The following is a 12674-nucleotide window of genomic DNA, read 5'->3' on the forward strand; positions in this document are numbered from 1 at the left end:
TTTTGAAAAACTGTTACATGAATTTGTACTTTGTGTCTTAGCTAAAGTTCTAACATTGAAGGCATTACACACATAAGAATATTGTAAGTATATAATTATTGAAAGATAGATTCGACTTGATTGCTTTCTTCAAATTCTTATGCCAAGTTAAGTGCAAGGGGAATTCACCCCACTTTTCAGAAAAGCATCTCTCAAAAAGATTAGACTTCATCTTGTAAGCTTTGAAGCAAATGAAATCCCAAACCACAGGTGTGATAGTGGTAGGTAGCAATTAGCCTTGGCTCTCTGAGAGAAAACACTTTTTCTCTCCTTGCCTTTTTCATGGCTTATTCTTTATATTTTAACTTGCATGTTTGTAGAACATTTCAGCTCAGTTTAGAATATGATATAAACTTACAGAGGATGATAAACTGTTATACGGCTATATACAAGATAGATACTTGTAATAGGCAAGTATGTTCCACCTCCTAACTTTCACATTCCCACAGCAAATAATCCTCACATAGGGCAAAGTGATGATGGATAAAAGAAAAGGGGTCAGTAAAGACTTGGTGATTTCTGTCTGGAGTCATGCTACGGACAGTGATGCAAGCGACAGAGAAAAAAGAGCAATTTGGAGTGAAAATTGGAGAGGAGGACATGGTAGAGACAGGATTTTTATATAAAACATATATATATATATATATAACATATATGTAGGTGTTTGGTTGGATATGGGTTTGGGCTGCAGATATAGGGCATCAGGCTTTAGATGCTTGTTATAAACAGAGAGAGGAGTGTGCTCAGGAGTCCTGGGAGGAACGGCAGCCTCTGTAGATCGTGTAGGAACAAAGACGTGAGGACAAAGGAACAATTGAAGAACTTGAGGGAAAGGGGAGCGTAGGAGGTCACTGCGGAGAGCCTTTCCTCTCCACACTTGGCCTGAGGCTTGCCCTTGCTCTCAGGGCTGTGGTGCTTTCCTGCTGGAAGAATATTCAGGAACACCCCCTTCTCAGTAGCTCTAGGCGCTGTACTCTGGAACAGAACTGTGCTTGATTACTGTGGAATGCCCGCTACTTGGCCCCAGTACAAACATTTTGATGGTAAATATGCCGAGGAAGCAGCAGCAGCATCTGCATGACTTAACAGACTAAAGTCATTTCTTTGTATGCTCTCTCAATCAGGTTTTCAAGCTAGAAATGCCCTTCTTCAATCAAATCTTTCTCAAACTCAGCTAGCCACTATTTGGTGAGTGTGCCCATCAGTGATTTCAAATTATGCATACTCTATTATAAGAAACCTTTCTGGAAGATTGTTTCTGAAAGAACAGACATAAGATCATTGTTTCTGTAAAAGTTTGTTACTCGGGAATGTTCTGTAAAAGTAGGCGTTTGGAAGTTACATTCACTAGGGAAGTGTATATTCTTGAGACCTTAACCTTGATTTTTCTAAGCAACAGTGTTGCTTTCTTTCCTTTATTGACTATGTTGCAATCCAGAGGTTATCTCATTTTAATATAGTGAATTGAACATGAAATGTGATAAACAACATTCCCAGAATGGGCATTTGCTATGATGACTCACTGTCTTTCTTTGGGGCTATGAAAATTAAGGGTAAAAATTGACTTTTTTTGGTATATCTTTACTCTAGAATTTATCCTGTCATGACTCATGAAAATAAAAGTCAGTAAAAGCTCTGAGTGGACTTTGTAACTTGTGAATGTTCACACTGCCTGTAGGACTCTGGCTGACATTGATGGTGATGGACAGTTGAAAGCTGAAGAGTTTATTCTGGCGATGCACCTCACAGACATGGCCAAAGCTGGACAGCCACTGCCACTGACATTGCCTCCTGAGCTGGTCCCTCCGTCTTTCAGGTGGGTGTCTGCAGAGCCAGGTTTGCATCATTAGGTGTCATTTTTACCTCTTTGGAGCCTGTGCTTCAGTTTAGAGAGTTACAAATTTGCTATGTCCTGTGTCTTCGTGCTTAATGAGTCATTCTGTAGATAACAGAAGGGGTGTTTTCAACATGCTATAAAAGAGAGAAAAGTTTAACTGAAAAGATTAGGAAAACTTGCTCATAAACAGCAGTTAGCTGAATCTGGATCTCTCTGATTAACATTCAAGTACTTGTCACAAACACTATAAAATACCTTGGGGTGACCCTAATCAAGCAAGTGAAGGATGTGTATGACAAGAACTTCAAGACTCTGAAGAAGGAAATTGAAGAAGACCTCAGAAGATGGAAAGATCTCCCATGCTCATGGATTGGAAGGATCAACATTGTAAAAATGGCCATCTTGCCAAAAGCAATATAAAGATTCAATGCAATCCCCATCAAAATTCCAACTCAATTCTTCATAGAGTTAAAAAGAGCAATTTGCAAATTCATTGGGAATAACAAAAAACCCAGAATAGCAAAAACCATTCTCAACAATAAAAAAACTTCTGGGGGAATCATCATCCCTGACCTCAAGCTATATTACAGATCAATTGTGATAAAAACTGCCTGGTATTGGTACAGAGATAGGCAGGTAGATCAATGGAACAGAATTGAAGACCCAGAAATGAATCCACACATCTATGGTCACTTGATCTTTGACAAAGGAGCTAAAAACATTCAATAAAAAAAGGACGGCCTCTTCAGCAAATGGTGTTGGTTCAACTGGCACTCAGCATGCAGAAGAATGCAAATCGATTCTTTCTTATCTCCTTGTACAAAGCTCAAGTGCAAGTGAATCAAAGACCTCCACATAAAATCAGGTACACTGAAACTATTAGAAGAAAAAGTGGGGAAGAGCTTAGAACACATAGGACCAGGGGAAATTTTCCTGAACAGAATACCAATGGCTTATGCTCTAAGAGCAAGAATCAACAAATGGGACCTCATGAAATTGCAAAGCTTCTGTAAGGCTAAGGAGACTGTCAAGAAGACAAAATAGCAGCCAACAAATTGGGAAAGGATCTTTACCAATCCTACATCTGATAGAGGGCTAATATCCAATATAATACAAAGAACTTAAGAAGCCTGATTCTAGAGAATCAAATAATCCTATTAAAAAATGGGGTACAGAGGTAAACAAAGAATTCTCAACAGAGGAATATCGAATGGCTGAGAAGCACCTAAAGAAATGCTCAACATCCCTGGTCATCAGGGAAATGCAAATCAAAACAACCCTGAGATTTCACCTCACACCCGTCGTAATGGCTAAGATCAAAAGCTCAGGTGACAGCAGATGCTGGTGAGGATGTGGAAAAAGAGGAATACTCCTCTACTTTTGGTGGGGTTGTAAGCTTGTACAACCACTCTGGAAATCAGTCTGATGGTTCCTCAGAAAATTGGGCATAGTACTACCTGAAAACCCAGCTATTCCACTCCTGGGCATATACCCAAAAGTTGATTCAACATATAACAAAGACACATGCTCCTCCATGTTTATAGCATCCTTATTTATAATAGCCAGAAGCTGGGAAGAACCCAAATGTCCTTCAGCAGAGGAATGGATACAGAAAGTGTGGTACATTTATACAATGGAGTACTACTCAGCTATTAGAAATGATGACTTCATGAAATTCATAGGCAAATGGATGGAACTAGAGACTATCGTCCTTAGTGAGGTAACCCAGTCACAAACAAACACACATGGTATGCACTCACCAATAAGTACATACTAGCCCCAGAAAGCTCTGAATACCCAAGAAACAATTCACAGACATTATGAAGTTCGAAAAAAAGGAGGCCAAAATGGGGATGCCTTAGTCCGTCTTAGAAGGGAGAACAAAACACTCACAGGAGGAAATGCAAGGTCAAATAGAGGAACAGGGATTGAAGAAAATTCATTCAGAAGTCGCCTCACCTGGGAATCTATCGTATATGCAGCCACCAAATCCAAGCACTATAGCTAATGCCGAGAAGTACTTACTGACAGGAACATATGCCTCCTCAGGGACTATGTTAGAGTCATACAGATACGGCTGAGCATGCTTGCAGCTAAGTATCAGACTTAACTCGGGGACCCCAATGAGGTTGTTAAAGAAAGGACTGAAGGAGCTGAAAGGGTTGCAACCTCATGGGAAGAACAACATTACCAACCAACCACACCCTTCACAACTCTCATGGACTAAAACACCAACCTTTGTGCACACATTGAGATACCTATTGATCCAGTTGCATGTGTATCTGAAGCTCTCAGTGTCTGGCATCAATGTGAGAAGAAGCTTTTGGTCCAGGGAGGGAACATTTTCCCAATGTAGGGGAATGTCAAAGCAATGGGGTGGAGAGGGTGATTAGGAGGGAGTACACCTTTGTGAAGGAAAACAGAGGGGGAGGGGGGATGGGAATGGGATGGGGGAAAGGGATAACATCTCAAATGTAAATACAGAGTATCTAGTTAAAAAAATGAAAAAAATGTAAAAAAAAACATTTTAGTATACTAGATATTATCTGATATGACACACTAATAATATGACATATTATTATAAATAAAAATGATTCGTGGCTGGGATGCTGCTCAGTGGAAAAGGTTACACATGAAGTGCATGTTTGCATTCTAGGTTTGTTTTCCAGTACCATGAGTGAATGAGTAAATGATTTTTAAAAATAAATTATTTACTTATACATGTATTGATTGTGCATGTGTGTATGTGCGGGCACCTGTGTCCTCATAGTCACAGGTACACCAGTGGAGGTCAAAGGCTGAGTCTCAGGAGGCAGTATTCTCTTGTGGGATCTGGAGTTGAACTCAGGTTGTCAGCTCTGCATATGAGTATCTACCATCTCATTAGACCTTAATAGTAAATATTATTTGTGTAAATATATTTAGGATATTATCTGAATACACATTCATATGTTTAAAAAAAATCCAAGTACTTTGTACATTGTGACTAAAGGTCATGCTGTGGTGTAAATACCCTTAATACTATATTTTAAATATGAACTTACTTTAATTGTTGGTAATCTGTACTTTTTAGTCTGAAAATTCTTAGACTTTGTGATGGCTCTTTATTTTTTGTTCTTCTTAGAGGGGGAAAGCAAATTGATTCCATTAATGGAACTCTGCCTTCATATCAGAAAACACAAGAAGAGGAACCTCAGAAGAAATTGCCAGGTGTTAATTTTACACTTTTAATTAATTTATTTTAAAATCAAAATCATAATTATTTTAAATTCTCCTCCTCCGTCAATCCTGCCTCCTGCCTCCTCTTCTGCTCCTCCAGCCTCTTTCCCCGCCTATCTCTTCACTGTCCAATCATGTGTCACGTAATATAAACCTACATTGAAGTACAAATATTTAGAGTATTTATAGACTTAAAAATGATAAGCTACCAGAATATACTGAATGGGTGAGATTTGTGTTCGTCTCCAAGTGTGTATACGTGTGTGTGCATGTGTGTGTGTGTGTGTGTGTGTGTGTGTGTGTGTGTGTGTGTGTTACTGGGGATAGAACCAATGGACTTAGGTAACATCACCAGCTCATTGGGATGTTTTAAATTACTTATATATTTTAATGAAGAATAAGACTGAAAAAGATAAAGAGGGAAGCATGTGTATATTTGAAAAATTAGTATTTCGTCCACTTAAGGGAGATTCAGATCAAGCTTTGTAATGAAATCTTTAGCTTTGAAAAGAGTTTTAAATGTTCATTGAAAGAATGAAGACATGATTATTTTAAATTATTTAGAAGTTAGTGAAAAGACGGGGGTTATGGTTCAATAGTAGAATGTTTAGCCAGTACTGATTTTGATCTCCAGCACTGTAAACCAAGCCAAACAACCACCTTCTTCAAAAAGTTAGTGACATATGGTAGAAGAAACACAAGCTTGGGTATTTGAAGCAAGCACTGAGAAAAAGTAAACAAGCATTTTTATTGGCTTGCATAGCCAGTGTTTGAATAGAATCAGTGTAGAAAATTGTGGGTTTTTTAAATGACATTTTTTACAGGAAAGTGAATACTTTTTTTACATTTGAGTTAGAAGTATCCATAGAGAGCAAGAACAGCAGACCTCTTAAGTGACTTCTAAGCAGAGTATATTGAACTAGATGAGAGGCACTGGAGGCTTCAGATAAAGCATAGTCTCTCTCTCTCCTTTTTAGTTACTTTTGAGGACAAACGGAAAGCCAACTATGAGCGAGGAAACATGGAGCTGGAGAAGCGACGCCAAGTGTTGATGGAGCAGCAGCAGAGGGAGGCTGAGCGCAAAGCGCAGAAAGAAAAGGAGGAGTGGGAGCGGAAACAGAGAGAACTCCAAGAGCAAGAATGGAAGAAGCAGCTGGAGTTGGAGAAACGCTTAGAGAAACAGAGAGAACTGGAGCGCCAGCGGGAGGAAGAGAGGAGGAAAGAGATAGAAAGACGAGAGGTAAGTTTCTCAGTGAGCGTGTTGCCGTGCTTTTCCATCTGAACCATGTCACTATTCCTTTCCTGAACCGAGCTGCCTCTCTTTCCCTGGATGAAGAGGATCTCTGTGTGTAAGAGCAGTAGGGGCTTCGTGGCAGAGTTGTGGAAACCTAGAGCATGTGCAAGTGCGGCCCAGTCAGAGGAGGCCTGATCACGCAGCTGAGCCGAGCTGCATTTACTTGGACATGAGGCTGACAAGGTCACTGGGTGAAGGCAAGCTTAGAATTCAGAACCAAAGTGTGAAGAATTGAAGGGCCAGAATCACGGTGAATCAAGAAGTCAGCCTAGTATTATACAGGGTCCAAAACCACTGTCTTTAAGGGCTAGGAATGAAATTCAGTAAATTACAGTGTTCTGAAAAATTGTAAATGAAATTGTTTCTCCTCTGATACCAAAATAATGGTATAATTATTCTTTCTGATTTTTTATACTTATGAAGCCTTCCTTTGACTTTTTAAAAGAAAATAAAAGAAGAATGACTGTAACAAAGATATGGTTCTTTGAAGTAATTGCAAACTGATGAATAAAAGCTACCTCGTGCTGTCCTAGGGTTCATTGGGAAACTACGTTGTCTACCTGCTCTTGGGCACTGTGGCCACTTACTCATAAATGCTGTCATCCCACGAGGTTTTGAATAATGCAGAATTTTATAAATTGAAACATTAATTTGTTATCTTTAGGCAGCAAAACAGGAACTTGAAAGACAACGGCGTTTAGAGTGGGAAAGAATCCGTCGACAGGAGCTTCTCAATCAGAAGAATAGAGAACAAGAGGAGATTGCCAGGCTGAAGTCTAAAAAGAAAAGTCTCCACCTTGAACTGGAGGCAGTGGTATGGAGAGTTGTGAACCTGATCTGAATGGGGCTGGCGCTTCCTGTCCAGGGTGTGCTTCAATCAAAAGGGTTTGAATAAACAGGAAACACACAACCAAGCCGCTTACCCAGATGTTTTCAGTTTGAAACATTAATTTTAAACTAATATAGTCACTCTATTTAACTGATTCTTACACATCACACGTTAGAGGGTCAAGTTCTTTGAACTGCAAAATGAGAAGATAAACAGTCTAGACCCTCTTAAGCCTCACCTTGCTAGAATGGCCGAATTCTGCATGGTGGGTGCTTGCCTATGTACTAGAACCAAATGTAGATTTTGTGCAGTGGAAGCCTAATTTTTTTTGATTGTCTTGAATTGCATTGAAATTATATTTAAAAATAAAGCATCATAATAACTTTAGTCAGAAAGATGCTGTTTCTAGGCTTTAAATAAATTATTAATCATGTTACAGTGCTACAATAGGTCTAAAACCTTTAGCTTCTGTGCGTTAAAAGGGTGTCTCAGAACCATCATTTTGATAGTATATTTTTTTCTTAAAAATGGGAGAAGGTGGACTGAACAGGTGAATGCCACACCTGGAAAGCTGAGGTCAGTCTTGAGGACTCATAGTGCAAGGAGAAGACTGACTCCCACAGGTTTTTCTTTGACCTTCTCAGTGACTTTGAATTATAAATGTAAAATGAAACTTAACTAAATAAAAATACTTTTCTCCTGACGGGGACCTGTCCTATAAGTGTTAGTACCCCTTTACTGTATATATGTATATGATCTTCCTTTAGAATGGAAAACATCAGCAGATCTCAGGCAGACTACAAGATGTCCGAATCAGAAAGCAAACACAAAAGACTGAGCTAGAAGTTTTGGATAAACAGTGTGACTTGGAAATTATGGAAATCAAACAACTTCAACAAGAACTTCAGGTGGGTCTTTTGCTGCTGAATGGCATCAGCAGTTCTTCTGAAAGATGCTGTGGTTATGGAATCACGATCCCCTGAGTTTCTGGAAGATCTATGATAGGAAAGATTAGAAAGTCCATAGGCCTCTAAAACCTGGGCTAGGTGGGAACTTGGTTCTGCATGCACCTGCACCACTTTGAACTTAATGAAAATGACTTTACTTACTGTTTTGGTCCATTGCAGATGAAGGCACTAATACTGTCTGATAGGTTTACTCCACCACAGAAAGTGTCTCTTCTATATGTTCTCACATACCAAGTGAGCAAGACAGGAACTAATCTGTATAGTGAGGGAAAGTTCTCACGGCGTAATCACGGCATCGGGAGTCATGTATCAGTGCTGGAAGTGTGGCAGGACACACAGATTCTTGCCGTATCTTATATTGCAGTAATGAGTTTGCTGTGGTGAGAGAACATGCATGTTTCTCTCAGAGACCTGGTACTTATTTACTGTAAAGTCTGGGTCAGGTATTGCTCTTCCAAATGAAGGACATTAGGAGTATTGTCCACCTGGAGAGTTGTCTCACATCACTCCTTTTACTACAAAGATGGACATCAGTTTTCCTCTTAACACAGCAAAGCCATTTTTATATGGTTTGAAATGCTTCCCTATTCTCCTGAGAGTTCTGTCCTTCTTTGATGTGCACACATTTGTGATGGAGTGCTGTGGCTTGTTTACACATGCTTTCTACTACAGAGATGCCCTTCTCCTTCTCTGCCAGCTGTCACCAGTACAGTATAGAAAGTTTAGGTCTTTAGACACTCATTACAAAGGCATTCTTGATTATCTTTAAATTTCATTTACTTATTTATTATATTCAGACACACCAGAAGAGGGCATCGGATCTCATTACAGATGGTTGTGTGGTTGCTGGAATTTGAACTCAGGACCTCTGGAAAAGCAGTCAGTGCTCTTAACCACTGAGCAGTCTCTTCAGCCCTATCTTTACATTTTAGCCAGTCACTCTTCAGTATTTGATTATACATTTTCTTTTTGTATCCTATATAATTCTATACTACAACCATGTAGTGTTTCTATTCTGTGTAAAAGAGATTAAATCATGTTTTAACGTTTTCAAAAAAATTCTTGGAAATTACATTGGTTTTAATCAGAGTCTAACTTTCTTTTTAAAGGAATATCAAAATAAGCTTATTTGTCTGGTACCTGAGAAGCAACTATTAAATGAAAGAATTAAAAACATGCAGCTCAGTAACACACCTGGTAAGACTCTGTGTTTTTTTTTTTTTTTTTATTTCTTTCCTAAATCATTTTAAATATATTATTGTTTTATAAAATGGCATTATTCTATTAAAACAGTATTTTCCCATACTTGCAATTTTTTAAATGATGTGAAAAATATTATAAATTATACTAGTTGTGTATCTCATAGCTGTGACCAGATAGATACCTGACAAGAAGTAATTTTAAAAAGGGCAGATTTATTATTAATTCACAGTCTAGACGGAGATACTAATCAGTGGGAAGCATGACCTCATGTATTAAGAGTGTGGGAAAAGAGGGACAACCACATGCAGAAGAGTGAAGTTGATCCCTGTCTTATCCCCAACCTGAAAGCTAGCTGAAATGAATTCAAGACGGAAGCTTGGGCATAGTAATGCTTGTCATAGCTCTTGGTAGACTGAGACAAGAGGATTGTTAGGAATTTGAGGTCAGTCTGTTTAGCAAATTCTGTGTCAGCCTAGGCTAAAGAATAACAAACACCCTTTCTCAAAATCAACAACAACAAAGATTAAAACCTAAAAGTAAGGTATAAGTTTTCAAACTCTCCCAAAAGAGAACAGACAAAAGTACCATGGCATCTTTTGCAAGCATTTAAATAAAATATTCATTTTAATAAAATGAATTCCTTGAGAATTTTATACAATGTATTTGGCTCATATTTTTCCCATCTCACCTCCAACTCATGTCCTCTTGCTTGTTTTAGCAGGCTTTTTAAAGTTGTATGTTTGGGTGTTCTATCTGATTATATGTCTGGGCACTACATGTGTGCAATGCCTGAGGTGGTCAGAAGAGGGTGTTGGATATGCTACAATTGGGGTTTACAATACATACAACTGTGAGCCACCATGGGGGTGCTAGGAATTAAACCCCAGATGTCTGGAAGAGCAGCCAGAACTCTTAACCACTGAGCCATCTCTTCAGCCCCACTAACAGTTTTTTAAAACTCAGAAAATATATAGAAATAGAAATAGTAAATTGTCATAGAAGTAAGACAAAAAACAAATCATTTTATATCAAACTAAAAGGTTTCTGCACAACTAAGATGAAATGTGATCCACAGACTGAGAGAAAAACTCTGTGAACCATATAGCTGTTAGGGGTTTAATATCCAAAATATATAGGGAATATACCTCTCCCTCCACAAATCTCCAAAACAAACAGGAAAACCCCACATAGTCCAATTTAAAAATGAGCAGAAGACTTAAATTGACATTTCCCCCTATAGGGATAGAATCACTAGTGTTTGAAAGGTGATCACTATTGCTAATCACTGAATTAGCCCTCATACCAGTTAGGATAGGTTATCAGAAAGGTAAAGTACATGTTTGAGAGTAAAGGAAAATCTGGCACACCGTTGGTGGGAGAGTACATCAGGATAGATATTATAGAAAATAGTAAGGCATATCCTTACATAATGAAAAATTGCGCTATCATACAACCCACATCTGAGTGTGGATCTGAAAGAAATAAACCACTGTTTCAAAGGCAGGGGCACTTCCATGTCTATTGTAACATCGGCACAATAGGGTGGAGACAGGTGTGCATAGGAAAGCAGGTAGAGAAAATGAAAGTGTGAGCAGCAAGCTGAGCTCCAGGAAACAGAGTAGGATGCTGCTTACCATAGAAAGGGTTGGTTACTTTTAAATGGAGCAGGCATAGTGTAGTTTACTATGGAAATGGAACTAGATTTGCATGTCCTAATTGATAAAATAGAATATTAAATTTTAAAATAGCTTAAGACTGGGTTTGTGGCTCTGTGCTCACCTTGAATGTTGGTGTGAAGCCCTGTTTCGATCTATATCACCAAAATTTAAATAATAAATATATGAATGTTACATAATGCTGTAGATACTATGAGTCTATTAAGTAAAAATTGAATAAACATATACATATCTTAAGTGTGTATTTATTAATTCATTCATTAATTTATTATAGATACTTAAAACGGGAAGTTGGGGTTTCAGATCCAGAAGGACTTAGCTTTTTACACCATATGATTAATTTTACTCAAATTCTCCACTTGATTTCTATAGCCTAAAAATACAAAATTTTAGGTTATGAATTTAGGTAGAAATTTTACTATTTCATTTTAATAGAAAACACTTTTTATACCTAGTTTCTCTATCCTCTATCCTTGTATAATTTTTTTAAAAAAATCATGTATAGTGAAACTATGTCTTTTTACCTCTTAAAATGTGTTATTAAATAATCTTGTTATTAATGCTTGCTGTTGAGTAGTTCTCTGTTCTTGAGGTCATCATAAGTAAGTATGAAGGTACTTTAAGAGCACGTCCTGCTCACTGAGCACTTGCTGTGAGTCACACTTAATGAGGTAGATGGTAGCATGCTCCTTGTGTTTGGTCAAACACCTTTTCTGATGTGGAGTTTTTCAAGTCCTGATCTTTCAGTACAGAACCAATATTTATATCCATTTCCTTTGAGGACCTTTATAAGGTATTATTTGGGAATAAAAATTGTCTCCGTATTGTATACTATTTGTATCTCTTTAGTTACATCATTTTGACCAGACAGGAAATGACATGAAATGTGAACTGACTTGCTATTTTTATACTTCAGATTCAGGGATCAGTTTGCTTCATAAAAAGTCATTAGAAAAGGAAGAATTATGCCAAAGACTTAAAGAACAATTAGATGCTCTTGAAAAAGAAACTGCATCTAAGCTCTCAGAAATGGATTCATTTAACAATCAACTGAAGGTATTTATCTCCTATTATCTCCATGCTTTGTGGCTGCGTCTTGCTAAAAGAACCGCTGTTGACACAGGTGTTGCACTTTATAATTGCTTATTCCAATTACTAGAGTCATAGTATTGTTTTTGATGTCCTCTGAAGTTTAGTGAACATTGTGTCATGAGATGAAATGGTTTCCCCAGAGTCTCCAGGGTCTGATGACTATATGCTCTCTTTATTGGCATCTGTGCATCTCCAAAGCAGCCATCATTGCCAGCACTTGAGAAGTAATGTTACACCACTCTAAAGTAGAGAACAGACTGGCCATGGTGGTGCACACCTGCAGATCCCAGAAGCTGGGAGGCTGGCACAAAAGGATCAGAACTCAAGGCCATTACTCAGCAACCTAGAGAGTTTAAGACCAGCCTGGGCCACTTGAGAGCCTATCTCAAAATGGGGAGGAGGGGGAAAGATGGAAATTTCCAAATTGCTCTGATGGTAGGTCTTCTAACACACTAAATTCTTTTTTGTTTATTTGTTTGTCTCTTTGCTCTAATATAAATAACTTTTAAGAAGTAAT

The 12674-nt window shown here is 38.1% G+C and overlaps 1 protein-coding gene across 7 annotated transcripts in view; it reads left to right on the forward strand.

The window, feature by feature from the left end:
• Positions 1-12674, forward strand: part of ITSN2 (intersectin 2) — a 115463-nt gene that overhangs the window by 36883 nt on the left and 65906 nt on the right. For all 7 annotated transcript variants that reach the window (XR_013975111.1, XM_080920295.1, XM_080920298.1 and 4 more), the window contains 8 exons: positions 1164-1227; positions 1718-1855; positions 5001-5086; positions 6073-6335; positions 7054-7203; positions 7986-8126; positions 9296-9383; positions 11982-12121. Coding sequence is in view for 6 of the 7 variants with exons in the window: in XM_080920295.1 (XP_080776421.1) it covers positions 1164-1227; positions 1718-1855; positions 5001-5086; positions 6073-6335; positions 7054-7203; positions 7986-8126; positions 9296-9383; positions 11982-12121 (1070 nt within the window). In the remaining variant the exon portion in view is untranslated. The remainder of the gene's footprint in view (positions 1-1163; positions 1228-1717; positions 1856-5000; positions 5087-6072; positions 6336-7053; positions 7204-7985; positions 8127-9295; positions 9384-11981; positions 12122-12674) is intronic.

The sequence above is a fragment of the Micromys minutus genome, assembly GCF_963924665.1.
Source record: "Micromys minutus genome assembly, chromosome: 1".
Taxonomy (NCBI): Eukaryota; Metazoa; Chordata; class Mammalia; order Rodentia; family Muridae; genus Micromys; species Micromys minutus.